General features: G+C 43.1%; 1 protein-coding gene across 1 annotated transcript in view; it reads right to left on the bottom strand.

The window, feature by feature from the left end:
* The window catches only part of gareml (GRB2 associated, regulator of MAPK1-like), a 137,805-nt gene that overhangs the window by 86,266 nt on the left and 27,836 nt on the right, over positions 1–23,703 (bottom strand). Inside the window, 1 exon segment of the mRNA XM_052024669.1 lies at positions 881–1,021. Within this exon segment, the coding sequence (XP_051880629.1) occupies positions 881–1,021 (141 nt within the window).

Consider the following 23,703-nt stretch of genomic DNA (forward strand, 5'->3'; position numbering starts at 1 on the left):
CGTTATTACAGCATTCATTAATAATTAGTATTGCTTTGCTATAATACTCTGAAAAGCAAAAAAAAACAGCAATCTGAAATAGAAATAGGATACCTGGAACTACTCAGCAGGATGGGGAGCAGCTGTGGAGAGTAATAGAGTCAGTGTTTCACGAAATGTTAACTTTGTTCCGCTCTCCACAGATGCTGCCTGAACTACTGAATATTTCCAGCATCTTTTCTTTTTATTGAACCTTGCATATATGTAACAATAGCTGTAAAGGCAATCCCTCATTGTCCCTTGACAAAAAAAAAGCCTCACCAATTTGTTGAAGAACAAGTCATAACTGACTATGAATGTGAATAATAAATAAAGTGCTGTTTGGAATTGTTAATATCAAACAGTTTGCTCAGATTAAGCCTTGCTCTGTCCAGACTTGGCTTGGAGCGGAGGCTTCCAAACAACACGTTGATATTATTCACTCAGACTAAATCATTAAACTATTTATGATGCAGTTCATCTGTACATCACCATTTTATTTACAATATTTGTTCTTTCTTTCACTGACACAAAAGGCTTCCATATTATAAATGTTTCAATCAAAAGTCATGCTAGATGACTCCTTGCGAAAATTTCATCAGTCAAGATTTACTGGTAATTGATTGTGAGTCAGAAAGGGAAGTGACATGCTTGCTCTCTGTTTCCCTGAGTCCTGACTACAAAAACAAAGCATTAAATTATGTGGAGCTGAAAATCAATCTGAGCTCCAACACCATGATGTGTGCATCTTCACATTCAAAGAAGCAAGGCTCAATTTTTTTCACCCTATTTTTCATCTTACCTAGGTATTGTAAAGAGATATCAATCTTTGGTCCAATCACATAGTTTTTTTTCATCTTACCTAGGTATTGTAAAGGGATATCAATCTTTGGTCCAATCACATAGTGTCCTTCTTCCAAGCTGTGAGCTGTCACTGTAGTCCACTGTCTACATGAGTGGATTAGGAGTAGATCCTGCTCGGTCAATCCTTCAATGTATTCTCCTACAAAACAGGACAATGAAAATGTTGAGTTGACTCCTGATACAGCATCCAGGAACCTGTATTAAATAGTTAAAAGGCAGATAATCATCAAAATGATTTATCATACAATCAGAATCAAAGGGAGAGACAGAAAAGGAAACTGAAAGGTAAAGACAGATGCCTAGACATCTGTTACAAGGCTGATACAATCTCAATAGAGTTCGGAAGATGCCACAAACCACGGGAATGCCATTAATCATGGGAATCTATGACCTCACTCCACCACATATCTACAAACTTCCTTCAGCCCCCATGTCTCAGTTCACCTCCTCTGCTCTTCTGAACCTGGTCTTCCTCCTGTCTCCACTTTGTGCTACATTTTCTGGACTTAATCTCAAGAATCCTCGACCCTTTCCATTCATACACATTTACCCACTCCCAAAACGCTGTGTTTTAGTCACTGCCTTTAACTCCTTCTTCATTAACTGCTCAGTGCCCAAATTCCCCCTCTTTTGATTCCAAAATGCTTTAACAAAATATACTGTACAATGCACAAATCCATTGCACAATGCCAGTAATATTCAAGTTGTGAATAAAAACACTTCGCATTAATAATTTTTTCATTCCCTTCCCTCCCCCCAACAGGATTGAGGATTCTAACTTTGTTAATTTCCAAAGTATTCCTGCTGCATCTCAACTGCATCTTGGCTGTAAATCGTGCAAATTTTCTAATTCCATCTCCGAATCAACTCAGGAGTCACATGCAAGAGGACTGTTAATCTCCAAGGAGACACAAAAGACTGCAGAGGCTGGAATCTGGAGCAACAAACAATCTGCTGGAGGAACTCAAAGGGTCAAACAGCATCTGTAGGAGGAAAGGAAATGTTGATGTTTCAGGTCAAAACCCTGCATCAAGACAGAGATTATTAATCTCCGTCATCTAATATGCTACGTTCAGGAGGAATAAATGTCCAGTGAGAAAAATCTATCCTTGAATTTACCTGAAGGAAAAAGTGTTGTAAATATAAGAAAATAATTACCCCCATTTTCTAGTTGGAGCATCTTTTCCGTGATGTATCAGAACATTTTAAAATACAAGTCATGGATAATTCCCCAACAATATAAACAAATTGATTCCTTGGCAAAGATGAGATACCATAATGATGAATGAGAACAAATTGAGCTTTCCTGTGTTGGATCTTGTGAAACGTTACCATTGCACCCCACATTATTAGCAGCACATTGGATGGAACAAATAAAAATAACTACACAAGATAAAAGTGATTAACATTTATTTTTTTACTCTGCATATCACTAATAGGCATGTACTAATTCTTAAACATCAAGCTTATTAGAAAATTGGGTGTAATATTATGTTACAGAAGGGGTAAACAATATTCTTTCACATCCCAAACAAGAAACTGAATTAATCTGAAAACTGGATTAATAATTTTCTTTCTCTGAAGTCTTTTGTGTGTCATACAATGAGATCTAGAGCAGAGGTTTTCAACCTGAGGTCCGCGGACCCCTGGGGGTCCGCAGCGGGTTGCCAGGGAGTCCACGAGCAAGCCAAGAAAAAAAATGGAAAAGTGACCTGTTACAAAGACATAGTTTACTTGCTTGCTTCACTTTTCCACTATTCAGAAGATCAGCCATATCTATTCCATCTGTTATAGGCGACAATCGTAGAGACTTAGACGGTGTTCCCTTCTGGTAAGCTGCCGCTTAATATTCAATTTGTGTAGTCAGAGTAGTCAGTAGTGTTCACTACTCACTGCTATTCTGTTGTGCACTGTAGTATTAGCGAGATTGAGTGACGTTGTTGGTATGCCTTAATAATATTGCTTACTTACCGTGCATTTACGCCACAGTGACGTCACCGTTAAACGAAAAGTGCACAAGCGTGTAAATTTTAGATTAGTTTTGATAATTTTGTTTATCAGTAATAGTAATTAAACTGTCCAGTGTGTATAACTGAGTATGGAGAAACTTCTGAAGAGAAAAGCTGACCAGAAACCGGAAGATTCTGATGACGAAGGGGATAAGGGTGACTGAAAGAGAAAACAACGCAAGTACGATCCAGAATACATTTCATATGGCTTCATCGCAGTGGGGACAAATGCAGACCAACCTCTCTATGTTGTGTGTTTGCGAACACTGTCCAACGATGCAATGAAACCAGCGAAATTGAAGCGCCATTTAACAACAGTGCATCCAGATATTGCCAGTTAGCCGAAGGAATATTTTGAGTGGCAAAAGATGCTGTACCTCAAGCAGAAAGGCAAAATGACAGCCTGCGCCACTGTAAATGAGAAGGCTCTTCGCGCATCATATTTGGTAGCATTACGAGAAAGCCTCACACAATTGGAGACGAGCTTATACTGCCTGCAGCAGTAGATATGTGCGAAGTTGTACTAGGAAAAGAATCCAGTCAGAAACTGAAAGCCATTCCACTGTCTGATAACACGGTAAGCAGAAGAATTGGCGATATGGCGGAAGATATACAGAGCCAGTTGATAGTACATCTTCAGCAAGTCAGATTTGCAATTCAGCTCAATGAAAGTATTGATGTTGCCAGCGCTGCGCAGTTGTTGGTTTATGTTCAATATTGCTGGGAAGGAGAGGCTTTGGAAGACTTTTTGTTTTGCAAGGCGCTCCCAGGGCGTACAACCGGTGAAGAACTTTTCCGTGTGCTTGACACCTTTTTTGTATAATCGGCATTGGCGTGGACACAGTGTATTGGAGTATGCACGGATGGTGCTGCTGCAATGACGAGACGGAAGTCGGGTCTAGTCGCACGAGTGAAAGTAGCTCCACATGTAGCAGCAACCTGCTGCATGATTCACTGTGAGGCTTTGGCTGCAAAGGATACGGATGAAAATCTTGCGGATGTGTTTTCCACATGCATTAAAATGGTTAACTTTATCAAAGCCAGGATGCTCAATCATCATTTGTTTGAAAACATATGCCGTGAAGTGGAAGCCGAGCATAAGCATTTGTTGCTACATACAGAAGTCAGGTGGCTGTCACGAGGCCGCGTTGTGCAGCATGTATATGAATTGCGAGATGAACTGTTCATTTTTCTAAATGAGCATAACAGATCATTGGCACAGTTCTTGACAGATGAGACGTGGGTTGCCAGATTAGCTTATCTTGCAGATATTTTCAACATTTTGAACAGCTTAATCTATTATTGCAAGGACCTGGCTCAAATGTTCTGAAAACACATGACAAAAATCAATGCCTTCCAGAAAAAACTCCGTATCTGGAAGGGAAGATGCGAGCAAGGGGTCTATGATGTGTTTCTGTTGCTGGCTGACTTTCTGACAGTGAATGAGACTAAGACAGAGGCCATTGTGAGCACCGTTTTGAACCATATTCAACAGCTGTCACATTATTTCCATGAGTATTTCGGCGACGATGACACGAGCATGTTTGATTGGATTCCAAATCCGTTTGAATGCATGCTCACTGATTTAACTGGACGTGAACAAGAAGAATTGGCTGAACTGTCATCTGACAGGACTTTGCGCTTGCAGTTCAACCGAATGTCACTGTTGTCGTTCTGGATAGCATGTTCCCAGGAGTATCCACTGCTGTCTGGCAAAGCCGTCAATGTTCTGTTACCATTTGCAAACACTTACTTGTGTGAAATAGCATTTTCTGCAGTCACTGCCATGAAAACCAAATACAGATCAAGACTGAATATTGAGGATGACAAACGTGTATGTTTGTCGCACATACCACCACGTTTGGACAAACTCTGCAGTGCAAAGCAGGCACAACCTTCACATTGAACTGAACACTGAAAGACACCGCTGGTAATTATCGGTGATTGAAATAGTCACTATTTCAATAGGGCCTATGTGCAGTAATTTAAGTGTTGTATGCATGAATTATCGATTGTTTGACTTTGTGGGTCCACCATCTAACAAGGACATGTTCTGGGGGGTCGCAGCATGAAAAAGGTTGAAAACCACTGATCTAAAGGACATGAATCTTCAACAGAAAGTAGACCTCACCAGAACAAAGGAAAATCAAACCAGGGAGTTGTGAAGGGAATAATCCTCTCAAATTGGTGAAAGGACAGGGGAGTAGAGGGGAATGTGTCTGGTGCTGCAGCATTTAAGGAGTCATTCCCTACACAACTCCTTGATCCACTCTTCCCTCCCCACCAAACATCCCCATCTTATGGCACTTGCTAATAAAATCACAGGGGTACAACCCCTGTCCTTTCAATTCTTACCTTCCCACCATTCAGTCTTTCCAGATGAAGCAGAGATTTACTTGCACTCCTTCCATTCTAGTACATTGCATTTGGAGTTCACAAGTGGTTTCTCCTACATTGGGGGAGCCAAATGAAGATTGGGTGATCACTTTCAGGAACACCCAAGGTCAATCCACAGGGCCAACACCGAGCTTCCTGGTGCCAGCCACTTTAATTCCATTCCCAACTTATTCCCACTCTAACCTCTCTGTTTGTGACTTCTTACACTGTTGTAACAACCCAATGTAAGCTTTCAAAACAACATCTTATCTTCTGTCTGGGCACATTGCAGCCTTCTGCACTTGGCATCAAATCTCCAACTTTAGGTGACTCATTTTTTCTTCCTGTATAAGAACTGGCCATTTCTACTTTAAGTTATCCACCCCTGATTTTGACTCCATTCTCCTCTCTGGTCTGCCTGGCATCTCCCATAGCCCTGCTGTTAGCAACACATAACACAAACAATAATCACCCTCCAGCTGCCTCATTACCCCATTTGGCCTGGCCTCACCCTATCACAGGTATTCCTTTGTCCAATACATTTCTCCCACCACCTTCTCTGCAATTTAAAACTAAAGAGAGACAAAGGACTGTAGATGCTGAAATCCAGATGAAAAAACAACAAGATGCTGGAGGAACTCAGCAGGCCAGGCAGCATCCGTGGAGAAAAGCAGGCGGTCAACGTTTCTGGTCAGGACCCTCGTTCAGGACTGAAGATAGGAAAAGGGGAAGCCCAATATATAGGGGGGGAGAAGCAGAGCAGTGATAGCTGGACAAAAGAGGGGAGGCAGGGTGGGCACAAGGTGTTGATGGACATCACCACCTTGTGCCCACCCAGCATCCCCTCTTTTGTCCACCTATCACTTCTCTGCTTCTCCCCCCTATATATTAGGCTTCCCCTTTTCCTAGCTTCAGTCCTGAAGAAAGGTCCTGACCCGAAACGTTGACCGCCTGCTTTTCTCCACGGATGCTGCTTGGCTGCTGAGTTCCTCCAGCATCTTATTGGTTTTTTTTCATAATAAAACCAGCTTTATCTACCTTTCTCAATCCTGGCGATGAATCTCTGACCCAAAGCTTCAATTCTATTTCTCTCTCCATAAAATGCCACCTGACCTGCCGTGTGTTTCCAGCAGTTTTTGTTTTAACTTGGCGTGGAATCTGTGCTGCACTGTCTCCACTCATGTGCTGGGCAATGGCCAGCCTAAGCAGAAAGGTTGCTCAAAGGCAGGCCCAGGAAGAGCAAGAATATTCCTTGCAGCTCTACAAATATATTTTATCCAGCCTGAAGCACGTCCTTCCCTCTTGTTTTGCCCTGTCCCAACTTAATATGGAAGTCCGCCAATGGCCTGGCCTCCCCAGCACAGTGAGGGGGCATACTGATCGCTGCCAGTATCCAAATGAAGCCTGAACTGAGGGCCTTCTGTGTGCCATTGCTGCTCCGCCAACTTCGCACCCATCTTAACCACAAAACAAATTTTTATTGCTGTTCCCCTGTCACAGTTCCTCACAACGCACTCAACTTCCAACAGACCACTGATCATCTCTACCAATCTCCAATTTCCCTGGGGGCAGAGTGCAATGGAAAGTAACATCCAAAGGGCAATAAATCTTATAAAAGGGGAAAGAACAAAAAGGCAAGGCTTGAAATCAACGCAAGGAAAACACTGGGGTGAACAGTCCTATTGAAACTAATATATCAGGATTCTCATGTCGCACCAGTTTGAGACCGCTGGCAATATTTCAGCTGGAATTCTTTGTGGTGCGAGTGCACATTTCTTCCATCCAAGTTACCCAGAAGATCCAATAATTTCAAAAGCTTCATGAAATTAGCTGTGCAGATCATAACTCAAAAGAAAATTAATTGAACTTTAGTATAGTCCACTGCTGAGACCACGTCCTATCTATTCATGGTTTATTTGGAAGAGATGCCTGCCTGAACATTTTAACCTATCATTCTCCAAGTAAATTCATATCTGTTAACCACTCGTCATTAATTAAAAGGTTATTATAGGGAGGTACTTCTGATGTTACTACCTGCTTCTCCACGATATTGCCTTTTAAAAGGTCATTTTTTCCTAATTTATTCTTTTTTTTGGACCTAGCCATTGGCCAGAAAGGCCAGCATTTATTGCACATCCTAATCACCCTGGAGAAGGCGGTGGCGAGCCACCTGCTTGAACAACTGTGGTACTTCTGAAGGTACTCCAACAGTGCTGTCCAGGATAGCACTCCAGGATTTGGACCCGGCGACGATGAAAGAACAGCGTTTTATTTCCAAACCAGGAGGACGGGCAACTTGGAAGGGAAGCTGTGAGGGGCAGTGTCTCCAAATGACATCTCCCATTCTGGTTGGGTAGCGTAAACCCATTGGTTCTCCTTCCGCACACACTCACCCATCCAGCTTTCTAACCCCTTACCCCCACCTGGTTCCATCTGCCCATCATCTCCTCCCCATCTGCTTCCACCTATCACCCATCAAGCCTCGGTCTCATGCCACTTGCACTGCATCATTCTCGCAGGCTTTCTTCTTCACTCAGTCCTGATGCAGGGTCTTGACCCAAAATGTCAATGTACAATTTTTGCCTCCACAGATGCTGCTTGACCATCTTGAGTCCTTCCAGTGTTCTGATTTTGACTACTGCCTTTGTTTTCCTTGGTGATAGAGGTTGAAGGCATTGGAGTAGGTGCACGAGTCACTGTGGTGCATTTTATAGAAGAGACATGCCGCTATGCCGATCTGCTGTTCAAAATCATAGCGAACTATTGGGTTAATGTTTGATGGAACCGGAAGCTACTGGAGTTGCCACTAAGTAAGAATGCGTGAATCTGCAATTACACCGCGGCATTGCTGACCTCAGGATGAATCAAATTGCAGAGTTTTGGCAGCCAGGCTGTCATACACTGCTGAAGGTCTTGACAGATCCAAGACTAATCCCATCCCCAGAAATAGGGACAATGTTCACATCAGGCTCAATGCAATAGTTTCAACATTATCAGTTATGTCCAAACCTGCTTATATGTGCCCTGATTAGAAGTCATGATGAAGGTCGAAAATTCAGAAGGTCAATACAGAATGGGATGGAACAAACTGCATTTGAATTTTCTTCCCAAGTTTAATCCACAGTTTTACTCATGGCTCACGCGAGTCTGAAGTTTGTGGGCTCAAAGCCCCCATCCAGTTCCTTCACTGGCACTTCATCTTATTCCCAGTTCAAAATTTGTCTGTGCCTTTGCCACCATCAGTCCTTGTAACCCACTGCGGGTGTACAATCCTGCAAGAACATTTTGTTTGTCCACCTGAGACCCTTGGTAAACTTCCAATACTCGCCTAGCCCAGCCATAACTTTACCTATCTGGGCCTCAAGCTCTGGAATTCCCTCTCCAACTCTCCCAGACAGGTATCACAATGCTGTTCTGAGAGCTTGCCGAGTGCAGTTGGGCTGGCATGTTTCCTACAAGTCAATACTGACCCAACTTCAATCATACTGTATTGGCTGTGGAGGGCTTTCTAACTCACTGAGCTTGTGAAAGCTGTGACACAAGCTCTGATTATTTCAGCACTCAGAAGAATTTAACAATTTCAGATAAATAGATACTTCAATCTTGTATCTTACATTTCCAGCAGTTTGATTTCTCTCTCCTCTTTGGTGTTTCAGATGTCAGTCATTGTCTCCTACTTACAGCTCCACCTGATATAGCTTTCATTATTCACTCTTTCCAGCAGCATGACCACCAATTGAGCCATTCAGTCCATCCCCATCTCCACAAAGAGTGCATATATAAATTTTCAGAATGGCAAGCGATTTGCATATAAAGTTCAACACAGATAAAGGTGAGGTGGTACTTTAGAAAAGAAGAATAGATGTGAGTGGAGGTAGTTTGGATGAACAAGGGGACCTACAAGTACAAATGCACCAGTCACTAGTCGTCATGGCACAGGTTAAGTAAAGCCAAAAGAAGAACAATCCAAGCACTTGGGGGTTACTTTTGGAGAGATAGAATTGAAAAGTAGGAATAAAAACAGGAAACGCTCGAAACACACAGCAGATCAGACAGCATCTACAGAAACAGAAACAGTTAACGTTTCTGGTCCGAGACCCTTTGTTACAATTTGGCTCAGGGTCCTGGCCAACACCACAGATTTGCTGTTCAATATCATGATGCTATTGGGAAGAGCTTGCTGAATGCAAGTGGATTGGCGAGTTTCCTCCACAGCTGTGACAATGCTTCCCTCATTCTACAAAGGGTTTTGAGAGCTGGGAAAGATGTGACACGTGAAAGTTATTTATTTTTCTTACTTTGACAATGGCCATTGCAAGATAATAAAAGAAAGAATGAACTATTTTTAACACTCATCCTAAATCTCATTTTCCATAAACCAGTTGACAATCATTTGGCAAAAGAACCAGAAGTAAAATTAGTATGGAATGTGCACTTTGGGGAAAGTCTGTGGGGCTGCCAGAAGCAGGTAAATCATGGATTTTCTATTTGGACAAAGTCCCAGTCAGAATTAACAATTAATGTGATTTTCCTCAAACTGAAATAACATCTTTTGGGTAACAGGAACCAGTCATTTGCTGCACATTTTCAACGCCCACATTGGCTGAAGAGGCTGAGTATCCAGCAAAACAACTGTGCAGCAGGAAAGTTCAAAAACACATTAATATCTGTCAGAAGACAGAGCCAAAGATTCCCAAATGCAGCTGGTGGATTGCTCCAGAAGGTAAGGAGACAGAAGAGGTGGGCCCCTTTTCAGCAGTGTATATTTTGTTCTTTCAGAAATATGCTTTCCTGCAATTATAAAACATGCAATTATACAACACAGCACATTCATTTATCTCCATTCATTAAGTCAACATGGCACCCATTCTTCTCTCCATGAGCGATAATCTCAAGAGGTTATTACACAGGCCCAAGCACAGTGTCCAGTGGTGGAAGGACCCTCTACTCTGGCCTTTCCCCACATAGTCTTTGCAGCAGTTACACCATGCTTCAGTGTGTCCCTCAGCCAGGAATCCTGCACCTTGGAATGTCTAGTTGTGGTCAGCTATTTGCTCTGGAAGGTCATCAAGTTTTGGCCGACCAAAGCGCGTCTTTCACCAAGTTGATGATCCTCCAGCAGCAGGAGATGCCATCCCTGGAAACGGCCTGTAAGACACAGAGTCCAATGTAATGTAGCTGCTCAGGATGAATCTCAACAAAGACCACTGCATCTCTTTCCATTCTGTGAGAGGGATGACATCTTTACCAGTGCCACCTCAAGGGAAGCATGCTCCAAATGTGCATGAAGGGTATAACAGGGAGGGGCTCTCACCCGCAGCCAAGCGATGTCTCTGTGCTTGTTTGACAGCTCTGGTGATAAGACACTGTGCCAAATGACTTTGTTCATCTGCTCAGGGAACAATCTGACAGGATGCACCACTTCCTTCACTCACACAGCCTCCAGGACATTCTGTGCATACCACTTCCTGCTCGATGTGTTGTCAAAGCTGATCTTCTGCATTAACTTAACTATGAGGCACAGGTGGAGGCACAATCCCAGAATGGTCCAAGGCAACATGGCCAGGCCCATCCCTCAGAATCCCGATAGATCTGCACCACATGGTGACACTTGGTCTTTGTGTACCCGGGGTCTACACACAGTCAGAAGCAGCAGGGAAGCAACAAAGGAAAAGACTGCCCAAGCAACCTCTTGTGACACATCAAATGTTACAAGATTGATGAGCATCAAAGGCAGGGTTGGAGGAACCAGCAACAGCCTCCCAAATACACATCCCATGATGCTTGTGCTGTACTCATCACCTCCAATTCCTTTCTACAATGCCCAAGAAGCAACAAAGGCCATCAATACCCCCATCGTTCATTACAAATGTTGCTTTACTCAGAGCTTTCTGTTCACATAGCATACAATTGCAAATAATAGTCTTCAAATTCATTGCAGGCTACAAGTTGCCACCTGGATTTTACTGCATGACAGAATGACCAAAGGCAACACTCAATTTTTAGGTTTGTTTTAGATAATATGACACTGGGGTGGCAGCTGGGAGATGTAGGAACTGAAGTGCTCCAAACAGGGAAAAAGCTCCTCATACCCAAGGGCACAAATCCAAATAGTCAGAAGCCTGACTTTAATTTAACCACCTAAGAAAAACAGAGCACAGTTGAATCTCCTATTTGATTATACTCTCTACTGAAGTCACAGGAGAGTAAAGAGGCGTACACAGTAAAATGGATTTCTTTCTGAACTTGCATCATGCTCAATGCAAACACAGGGACTGATGGAACAAATTGTAGTTTAACTTACTGCATTTCCGGATGCACCAAGTGTTTCAACACTCTAGGTCAAGAAGTCCTCACAGCACTGATCTTTATCAATGCCTTATTACTAATCAGGAAAAGAGAAGAGCTTTGATAACATGACAAGGCATTTCACATGCATAAAATTCCAGTCATATGTGTAACTCTCCAAACCAAGCAACTGTAGAAATCACAGAAGCAAAATTTCTGTATCCCGGATATGGAGAACACGCTTCACACCTATAGCGAGACACCTTATTTAGCCAAGATGGAGGCTTATGGATCGCCAGATTTATGCAGAAGCACTTCTCAATTTTAATAAGCTGGAATTGCACAGTAGACTAACACACAATACTGACAAGCTTTCCATTACTGGACCATCCAGAAGCATTAGTGCGCTAGTTTCCAGGATTACTTGGGGGGGGGGGGGGGGGGGGGGCGGTTCTCAGCTTCTACACCACAAAATTTCAAAAGAATGCCAGAAGGGCTCGCCCGTCTCCAACAGCTCCCTGAGGTACAGCAGATCTGCCTGCCTTCAGTTATCAGGTACTAACTGTCACTGGGCTTGGCTTGGCTCCAAACCAGACATCATCCCACAGCCTTGTTAACTCACGGAGGATCAACCTTTCCAACAGAAGATAATGTCAAGTTCAAAGCCAGATGTTTGCATCAAGATGATGCTTTCAGTATGGTTAACAACCTCCAAAGAATGAGGGCATAATAATAAAACTCAAGTTTTTCCATTTGGAAGTGAAATTTTGATTCCCTTTTTCACCTAAAGCATAGTTAGGTAGCTGGAATTCTTCTCCCTGACCCTCCACCCTAACCTCCTCAAAAAGTATAGACTTGCAGTTAACCAAGTTTTCCAGACTGGGACTGATAGATTTTCCTAGGGAGAAGTCTAATCAGTTTTGAATTGTGGTATGTAAACAGAATTTAAAAAACCATACGAGTCACAGTCAAACAGAATAACGAAACTGGGTCTAAAGAGCTGGTCGACCCTCTCCTGCTCCTGTGGTCATGCTGGTTCATTATGTCAGATGCTGCCATGGCAAAGGGAACCAAAATTATTTCCGACACAAAGGAGGGTAAAGGAGAAGGTAAGCAAATGTAACCAAACATAATGTGGTTTTAAAATTAAAAGACACTCCTCCAAGGTGTGTTAAAATAAACTTTAAATGACTGTTATCATTTCCTCCTCCTGCAGAGATTGGCAGATAACAGTGTTGAAAACAGAGTGAAAGCAAGTCATCTTTGATCCCAACTGGACACCACACTCTGCTGCACAAACTTGCCACAAGCATGCAGAGGCAGGCACATACACTCTCTCACACACATCATCTCCCCCACATCTTTTCACCTCTGCCGTTTTCCCCCAATTGTATCACTCAGTCTCCCCCTCCCTTAGCCAGCCTCCCACTTCACTTACCTCCTGTCCTTCATTCCCGTTTGCTCCCACCGGCCACCCCAGTTTATCCAAAGTGAAAGTGTGTTCTATTTGCTAATAATGGTTACCTGTTCCTTTTCTCAGCTCAATGAAATCCACCCTCCTCCTGTTAAACTGTTTCATATTTGATTGCCTTTTGCTTTAATCCTAAGAATAGTGATCGAACGTGAGTTGTGGGTGTCTGATGGTACTGCTTAGAGGAAGCTTCACTCTGTCAAGGCAATCTATGGCAACTGGTAGTTAGTATCCACAAAGAAGCCAGTCCATTCTGATGAAATATTTGATTCCTGGAATCCACTGCAGAAAACATTAATGGTTATTCGGTCTGGGAAATGTGCAAGTTGGCCAATACCTCCTCTGACATTGCTGTTCTCTGAAAGGACTCTCAGCTTATGTTCACAATCACACTGTTAAATACTGCTGGAGTGACATTTGCTCTGAATTCAGGCAAAATAGTATGTTATGAAATCATCCCCTTTCTTTTTTCAGAACATTCAGCGTATACCTCATACCACATTCCAGAAAAATATAAGAAAACTATATCCCAAAAAAAAGCTCATCACATAAGTCTAGAAGAGAAAACGTCTCCTTGGTAACTGAATTCTGTGTATGACAGAGGCAATTCAATCAGGACACCCAGTTGTGAAAGAATAATTATAAGCTATTTCTAAGCTGTGGTAGAGAATATCTTGTGTAAATCTATAACATCTACATCCCAGCCGAGAGACTGGATTACTGCAGGCTCATTGCTCAGGAGGGCATCAGAAGAGACAAGGAAAAGGGGGAACTCAGATGGCTGCAACAGCGGCTCAGGGAAAAGAGAGGCTGGCAAATTTTGCACCTTCTCAGCCCACTGCCTTTATCCAGGCAGCACTCAACTCGGACTGTTGACCTATTGGTCAGAAAGCTGCCACTTCAAGTACATTCCACGTTGTATACAGTATATGATTGTATTGTGGGTACATTACTGGACTACACTTCCAGGGCCCTTGACTATTAAACCTGAGAGGAGAGTTCAAAACCAACCACAACAACAGAGGAATTTAGACAAACCTTGAATATTATCAATAACATTCACCTCAAAGCCAGTGAAATGCCGTAAAACCCCATTCAGTCCAATGATACTCTTCTGGATATTTACCTGATCTGACCCGCAAGTGGCTCCAGACCTCTAACTGCCCTTGGGAGATAGATTATAAAGGAGGAGCTTTTAATCTCAGGATTACTACCTGTGCCACGTGCTAGTCAGAGTAGGAATAGCAGCATAGTTAGGATGAATATGTGGCTTGAGCAGTGGTGCAGGAGGGAGGGTTTCAGATTCCTGGGGCATTGGAACCAGTTCTGGGGGAGGTGGGACCAGTACAAACCGGACAGTCTACACCTGGGCAGGACTGGGATCAATGTCCTAGGGGGACTGTTTGCTCGTGCTGTTGGGGAGGGTTTAAACTAATATGGCAGTGGGGGTGGGAATCCATGCAGAAAGACAGAGGGAAGCAAAGCAGAGACCAGAGCAAAAGCTAGAAAAGAGGAAAGTAAGAGTGGAGTACAGAAAAATCAAATGCAAAGGACACAAAGGTTACCAGATTCTAAAAGGACAATGGGTGTAAGGGCACTTCATCTGAATGCCCGTAGTATTCGAAACAAGGTCAGTGACCATGTGGCACAAATCAGTACAAATGATTTAGTGGCCATTACAGAAACGTGGTTCCAAGGTGGAGATGACTGGGAATTAAACATCCAAGGGTATCAGGTAATATGGTAGGATAGGCAGGAAGGTAAAGGAGGTGGGGTAGCACTCGTAATTAGGGATGAGATCAGGATGACGGTGAGAGACGATATAAGATCTAAGGAGCAGAATGTTGAGCCCATCTGGGTAGAGATTAGGAATAGTAAAAGGGAAAAAAAAACAACACTGGTGGGAGTTGTCTATCAGCCACCGAATTGGTATTGGCATATTATTGTCACTTGTACCGAGGTACAGTGAAAAACTTGCCTTGCAAACCGATCGTACAGGTCAATTCATTACACAGTGCAGTTACATTGAGTTAGTACAGAGTGCATTGATGTAGTACAGGTAAAAACAATAACAGTACAGAGTAAAGTCTCACAGCTACAGAGAAAGTGCAGTGCAATGCAATAAGATGCAAGGTCACAACAAGGCAGATCGTGAGGTCATAGTCCATTCATTGTACAAGGGAACCGTTTAATACTCTTATCACAGTGGGGTAGAAGCTGTCCTTAAGTCTGGTGGTACGTGCCCTCAGGCTCCTGTATCTTCTACCTGATGGAAGAGGAGAGAAGAGAGAATGTCCCGGGTGGGTGGGGTCTTTGATTATGCTGGCTGCTTCACCAAGACAATGAGAGATAAAGACATTATCCAAGGAGGGGAGGCTGGTGACTGTGATGCGCTGGGCTGTGTCCATAACTCTCTGCAGTTTCTTGCGGTCCTGAGCAGAACAGTTGACATACCAAGCCGTGATACATCCAGATAGGATGCTTTCTATGGTGCATCAGTAAAAGTTGGTGAGAGTCAAAGGGGACAAACCAAATTTCTTTAGCCTCCCGCGGAAGTAGAGGCGCTGGTGAGCTTTCTTGGCTGTGGCATCTACGTGATTTGACCAGGACAGGCTGTTGGTGATGTTCACTCCCAGGAACTTGAAGCTCTCAACCCTCTCGACCTCAGCACCATTGATGTAGACAGGTGCATGTATACCGCCCTCCTCCTGAAGTGAATGACCAGCTCTTTTGTTTTGTTGACATTGAGGGAAAGGTTGTTTTCATGACACCATTCCACTAAGTTCTCTATCTCCTTCCTGTACTCCGACTCATCACTGTTTGAGATACGGCCTACAACGGTGGGATCATCTGCAAACTTGTAGATGGAGTTAGAGCAGAATCTGGCCACGTAGTCATGAGTGTATAGGGAGTAGAGTAGAGTAGAGGGCTGAGGACGCAGCCTTGCAGGGCACCAGTGTTGAGAGTAATCGTGCCAGAGGTATTGCTGCCTATCCTCACTGATTGCGGTCTATTTGTTAGAAAGTCAAGGATCCAGTTACAGAGGGAGGTGTTGAGTCCTAGGTCTTGGAGTTTGGTGACAAGCTTGCTTGGGATTATTGCATTGAAGGCAGAGCTGTAGTCGATAAACAATAGTCTAAAATAGGTGTCTTTACTGTCTAAGTGCTCCAGAGCTGAGTGTAGGGCCAGGGAGATGGCATCTGCTGTAGAACTGTTCTGACGATAGGCATTACAATGGCAGAGGCAATAAACCAAGGAATATTTGATGCACTGTAAGAATGGAACGGCAGTTGTCATGTGGGATTTTAGCTTGTATATAGAGTCAACTTGCTCGAGGCAGTCTTGAGGAGGATTTCATAGAATGCATCAGTGATACCTTTCTTAAACAGCCTACAAGGGAAAATGCTATCTTAGATCTGGTCCTGTGCAATGAGACAGGTAAAATTAACGATCTTGTTGTTAGGGATCCTCTTGGAAAAAGTGATCACAGCGTGATTGAATGTCTCATACAAATGGAGGGTGCAATAGTTTGATCTAAAACCAATGTATTATGCCTAAACAAGAGTGACTACAACAGGATGAGGGAGGAGTTGGCTGGCATAGACTGGGAACACAGGCTATATGGTGGGACAGTTGAGGAACAGTGGAAGACTTTGAAAGAGATTTTTTTTTATATACAGTGCTGAACAGAAGTATATTCCAGTTAAAAGCAAGGAGATAAGGGTGGGGAGAGCCAGCCTCGGATTCATAAGGAAAAAAAGGAAGGCATCAAACTAAAAGCTCATGCATACAAAGTTGCTAGGAGTAGTGGGAAACTAGAAGATTGGGAAAACTTTAAAAAACAACAAAGAACCACTAAGCAAGCAATTAATAAAGGGAAGATAGATTATGAAAGTAAACTAGCACAAAATATAAAAACAGAGTAAAAGATTTTATAATTATATAAAGCAGAAAAGGCTGGCTAAAGTGAACTTGTGAGACGAGAAGGGGGAATTAATATTGGGTAATGCGGAAATGGCCAAGACTTTGAATGACTATTTTGTGTCGATCTTCACGGTGGAGGACACACCTAACATCTCTCTTTGGCATGTTATGGATGTGTGATGGGAGGTGAGGACCTCGATACAATTGCTATCACTAAAGAGGTAGTGATGAGAAAACTAGTGGGCCTAAAGGTAGACAAGTCTCCTCATCCTGATGGGATGCATCCCAAGGTACTGAAAGAAATGGCGGAAGTTATAGTAGAGGTGTTTGTGATGATTTACCAAAATTCTCTGGACTCTGGGCAGGTCCCGGCAGATTGGAAGACAGCGAATGTCACGCCACTGTTTATAAAAGGATTTAAGCAAAAGGCAGGTAACTAATAGGCCAGTTAGCTTAATGACTGTAGTCAGGAAAATGCTTGAAGCTATCATTAAGGAAGAAATAGTGGGACATCTGGATAGAAATGGTTCCATCAGGCAGACACAGCATGGATTCAGGAAGAGCAGGTCCTGTTTGAAAAACTTACTGGAGTTCTTTGAGGATATAACAAGCGCAGTGGATAGAGGAGAACAGGTGGATGTTGTATACCTGGATTTCAAGAAGGCGTTTGATAAGGTGCCACATAAAAGAATTATCCATAAGATAAGGATGCATGGAGTTGTTGGCAATGTATTAGCACGGATAGACCAGAAGACATATGAACAGAATTAGGCCATTCAGCCCATTGAGTCTACTCTGCCATTCAATTATGGCTGATTTTTTTTTCTCTCAACCCCATTCTCCTGCCTTCTCCCCTTAACCTTTGACACCCTTACTAATCAAGAACCCATCAACCTCCGCTTTAAATATACCCAATGACTTGGCCTCCACAGCAGTTGTGGCAATGAATTCAACAGATTCACCACCTTCTGGCTAAAGAAATTCCTCCTCATCTCTGTTCTACAGGGATATCCTTCTATTCTAAGGTTGTGCCCTCTGGTCCTAGGCTCTCCCACTACTGGAAACATCCTCTCCATGTCCACTCCATCCAGGCCTTTCAATATTTGGTAGGTTTCAACGAGATCCCCCCCCCATCCTTTTTAACTCCAGCGAATACAGGTCCAGAGCCAACAAACACTCCTCATATGTTAACTCTTTCATTTCCTGGGATCATTCTCGTGAACCTCCTCTGGACCCTCTCCAATGCCAGCACATGCTTCCTTCGATATGGGGCCCAAAACTACTCACAATACGACAAATGTGGTCTGACCAATGCCTTATAAAGCCTCAGCATTACATCCTTGTTTTTATATTCTAGTCCTCTCGAAATGAATGCCAACATTGCATTTGCCTTCCATACTACCGACTCAACCTGCAAGTTAACCTTTAGGGAATCCTACAAGAGGACTCCCAAGTCCCTTTGCACCTCCGATTTCTGAATTCGTTCCCTGTTTAGAAAATAGTCTATGCCTTTATTCCTTCTACCAAACTGCATGACCGTACACTTCCCTACACTGTATTCCATCTGCCACTTCTTTGCCCATTCTCCCAACCTGTCCAAGTCCTTCTGCAGACTCCCTGCTTCGTCAACACTACCTGCCTCTCCACGTATCTTTGTATCATCTGCAAACTTGGCCACAAAGCCCTCAATTCCATCATCCAGATCATTAATAAAAAACGTGAGAAGTAGCAGACCCAACACCAACCCCTGTGGAACACCACTAGTCACCGGCAGCCAAACAGAAAAGGCCCCCTTTATTCCCTCTCTTTGCCTTCTGCCAGTCAGGCAATCTTCTATCCATGTTTGTACCTTTTTTGTAATACCATGGGCTCCTATCTGGTTTAGCAGCCTCATGTGCGGCACCTCATCAAGGCCTTCTGAAAATCCAAGTAAACAAAATCTACTCACTCTCCTTTGTCTATCCTGCCTGTTACTTCTTCAGAGAATTCCAACAGATTTGTCAGGCAAGGTCTCCCCTTAAGGAAACCATGCTAATTTTGGCCTATTTTATCATGAGCTTCCAAGTACCCCGAAACCTCATCCTTAATAATGGACTTTAACATCTTACCAACCACTGAAGTCAGGCAAACTGGCCTATAATTTCCTGTCTTTTGCCTCCCTCCCTTCTTAAAGAGTGGAGTGACATTTGTGATTTTCCAGTCATCTGGAACCATTCTTGAATCTAGTGATTCTTCAAAGATCACTGCTAATGCCTCCACAATCTCTTCAGCTATCTCTTTCAGAACCCTGGGGTGTAGTTCATCTTTTGGTATCCTCCTTTTATATTATTGGCTAGTTAGTTCATCTTTTCTCCCCTTATTGCTTTTTTAGTTGTCTGCTGTTGGTTTTTAAAAGCTTCCCAATCCTCTAGCTTCCCACTAATTTCTGCAATATGGTATGCCCTCTCTTTTGCCTTTATTATGTCTTTGACTTCCCTTGTCAGCCACGGTTGCCTCACCCTCCCTTTAGAATGTTTCTTCTTTGGAATGAAATGATCTTGCATCTTCCGAATTATTCCCAGAAACTCCTGCCATTGCTGCTCTACCATCATCCCTACTAGTGAGAAGGTGTAGGATTAATAAACTATAACTGTATTGATATCTTAAAACGGATGAGAATTATAGCTGCTCGAAATACTGACTTAAAAAGTGTCCTTCCGGCCAGAACAGCCACACCACTGCTTACCTGGGCTGGGTGCTGTGTGGTAATTGCTGTGTCTGGAACTTAATTGGATTCCCATTATGCTTGACTTTGGAGATGATGGTCAATCTTAACGGGAAATGGGAAGGCTGTCTCAAACAATGAAGGTGATACCTGCCTTTGTCTCACCTGATTGCAAAATGATTAGCTGAACCTGTGGTGTGAGGCTGCTCTTTGTCCATCTGCAGTAGCCCTTTGTCCGTTTCCTGCTCAACCAAGAACTCCGGCACCTGACTCATTAAAGTGTGTGTGACAATACCTGTATAAATCTCTGCCTACCCCTTTGTACTGGGAGAACTCGGGAAGCGACTCTTAGTGAGTGCTGAAGAGAATTCTCCTAGCGGTGCACTGCTAATAAAGGTATTTGTTCGAATCGACCTCGTGGCACTGTGTTATTTACAGCGGACGGATAGGGAAATTGATTTCGGGACGACACTAGGACCCCCTTCCAATCAACTTTGGCAGTGCCTCCGTAGTTACCTTAACTCAAAGAGGATTGGTAAACCAATAGAAGGCAGAGAGTTGGGATAAATGGGTGCTTCTCTGGTTGGCAATCAGTGGTGAGCGGGGTGCTGCAGGGGTCGGTGCTGGGCCCGCAACTGTTCGTGATATACATTAATGATTTGGAAGAGGGGACCAAGTGTAGCACATCCAAGTTTGCTGACGATACTAAATTGAGTGGAAAAGCAAATTGTTCAGAGGATGTAGAGAGTCTGCAAATGGAATACAATGTCGGTAAATGCGAGGTCATCCACTTTGGAAGGAAAAATAAAAGATCAGATTATATAAATGGTGAAAGATTGCAGAATGCTGTTGTGCAGAGGGACTTGGGAGTGCTTGTGCATGAATCACAAAAGGTTGGTTTGCAGGTGCAACAGGTTGTCAAGAAGGCAAATGGAACGTTGGCCTTCATGGCTAGAGGGATTGAATTCAAGATCAGGGGGGTTATGCTGCAACTGTACAGGGTACTGGTGAGGCTGCAGCTGGAGTACTGCGTGCAGTTCTGGTCTCCTTACTTGAGAAAAGATGTACTGGCTTTGGAGGCGGTGCAGAGGAGGTTCACCAGGTTGATTCTGGAGATGAGGGGGTTAGCCTATGAGGAGAGATTGAGTTGCCTGTGACTATACTTGCTGGAATTCAAAAGGATAACGGGGATCTTATAGAAACATAAAATTATGAAAGGGATAAATAAGACAGAGGCAAGAACGTTGTCTCCACTGGTAGGTGAGACTGGAACTAGGGGACATCAAGATTCTGGGGGAGTAAATTTATGACAGAGATGAGGAGGAACTGCTTTTCCCAGAGACTAGTGAATCTGTGGAATTCTCTGCCCAAGGAAGCAGTAGAAACTACCTCATTAAATATACTTAAGACACAGTTCAACAGATTTTTGCAATAGTAAGGGTTATGGGGAAAAGGCAGGTCGGTGGATCTGAGTCCACAGCCAGATCATCTATTATCTTATTGAATGGCAGAGAAGGCTCAATGGGCCAGATGGCCTACTCCTATTTCTTATGTTCTTATCTTCTTACGCCTGATACACGCAAGTATGATTCATTAACATAATGAGCACCGAGCCCTGTATAAACCCCATGGTAACAGCCTTCCCATCACAAAAACATTCGTCAACCATCACCCTTCATGATGAACCTGATCTTTGGCATCAACTATAGCATCCTGCCCCATCCCCATCAACACTCGATTCAGCTGCAGCCCAATAAATCTAACGCAACCTTGAACATACTTCATGACTCTTATCACCGCACCTCTTTGGGGTCCAGATCTATAAAGATTCACAAGGTGACAGCTAACCATCACCTTCTCAAGAGCAAATGGGTTTTGGGAATAAATTTACCTCAGGAATGAATATATGAATTACCTCAGGGCTATCTTTTTTTTTCCTCACTGGTTCATCCAATACACTTTGACAATCTCACATAACCTTATTTGGTACAGACTATTTGCTCCCAGAGCTCCAAAATGGCATCCAGAGAATGCATGTACTATTGCAGGACATAAAAACACAAGAAATAGGAGCAAGAGTAGGCTGCATGGTCTCTTGAGCCTGCTCTGCCATTCAATAAGATCTTGGTCCCTACTTAAACGCCACGACCCTTGACCCTCCTAAAAGGCCATAACCATGAATGTTGCATGATTTGAGTATGAACATGTGTTTCTCCATGTTCCCACTCATTTTCACACGTCTGCCATTTTGGTTCTGCTGTCCCCCATGGGGAGAAAGAACTGGATGCAAAGTTATCAGGACAAGCTTGTGAATATTCAATCCAACCACATTTGGAGGAGTGGTTCGGCAGCTGCCTCCAGACAGGCCAACTGAACACACTCCCAGTTGGGAACGGAGCAAAATATCGGGATTAACAGTTTTTCTCCATCTTCAATATAAAGATTTTTAGAATAAGATGATTTTGGTTTCAAGTACGATACAACTTTTCAAGTTTTGCAATAGATGCGCTCTTCAACTCAACTTATTCATCTACCTCTCCCTAAAAAGACCTCACGGCTACCATTGCAATCCAGTGGGTACCTTCTCCTGCCCAGTATGCAGTCAAATGATAGCATTAACACAGAGCCTTTTCTACATATATTTGTGACACAAGAATACAAGAAATAGAAGCAGGAGTAGGCCTTTAGGCCCTTAAAGCCTGCCCTGCCATTTAATATGATCATGGCTGATCTATGCTGGCCTCAACTCCTCTTCTGTACCATTTCTCCATAGTCCCCTATTCCTCAATCTATCAAACATTTGTCCACCTCCACTTTAAATACTTCTAATGATTCAGCTTCCACCAACCACCAGGACAGAAAATTCCAGAGATTCACCAACCTAACAGAAGACATTCCTTCCTCAGTTTAATATGACTAGGCCCTTCCAGTAAAAGTTACATGACTTATTAGTTATACATGATCATCAGATTGTACCTGCAGCATTTTTTGTACCTCACTAATGTAAACCCAGCCAGTTAATGATAGCAAAAACATTCAATACGATAGCAGCACAGAATAAAGTATATAAATTGTTCCAGCATATTTGAGCATTAACTGTAGAATGACGCTGGTTAAGCCTGAAGAAGAACATTCCTGGTTATAACATTTGGGAGTCAAAGCAGTGTATGTTGTTTCTCCCATGGAAGTTACATTGTGAGTCCAGGGAACTCCCACGCAATTTCAGGGCCAATGAACTGCTGCACTTTCAGCATCTGTTTTCTTGTAGCCTCTGGAATTACCATTTGAGACAAAGTCTGAATCTGATACAATTATGAGCAATACCCATCACTAAAGTGCATTTGATTCTTTGCGAATGAAACAATTGAAAAATTTCAGAAGCTGAATGACATGCAATTAATTTGCCTACCAGATATACATTTTCAATGTTAATTTTCAGGCACCACGAGTAGATAAACACAAGAACCACTTTAACCAAGAGAAAGACTCAAGTGTTAAACAGATTTTCCTTTTCTGAACACCTGCAGCCAAAACAATGACAGCCCAGAGATCAAATCCATCTTCTGTTGCATCAGCATCCAGGATCCAGTGTACACATGTCACAAACTGACCCTATCTTTTCCCTCTCTATTTACTCAATCCTCCTCTTTTCAGTATGTCTCCATTTGATCACTGCTGCCCTCTTACACTTTTTCATTCTGTTTCCCCTCAGTGTCGTGACTACCTTCTTTAAGATTCCAAATCCTCCCACCTACCTGCTCAATGAAGCTCCAAGTCCCCTTCTTCTGAAGGCATCTCACCTCTCTTTCCTAAAACTGATGTGGTTCTTCGTACCCGACTACTGCCATCTCAAGAGTCATGAGAAAGAGTCTGACTGTCTGATTGATTAATTATCAGGGGAAGGCTTGATGGAATTATTGCAAGTGGATCCTCATTTGGGTACTGAAACCAATCTATAACCACAACTGCAATCTGACCAGCTTGAAAGCACAGGGCGCCTGTGTCTTCAAGCTGGTCAGATCACGAGCCATTTTGCAGTGGAGGGTAAT

The sequence above is a fragment of the Pristis pectinata genome, chromosome 10 (genome assembly GCF_009764475.1).
Source record: "Pristis pectinata isolate sPriPec2 chromosome 10, sPriPec2.1.pri, whole genome shotgun sequence".
NCBI lineage: Eukaryota > Metazoa > Chordata > Chondrichthyes > Rhinopristiformes > Pristidae > Pristis > Pristis pectinata.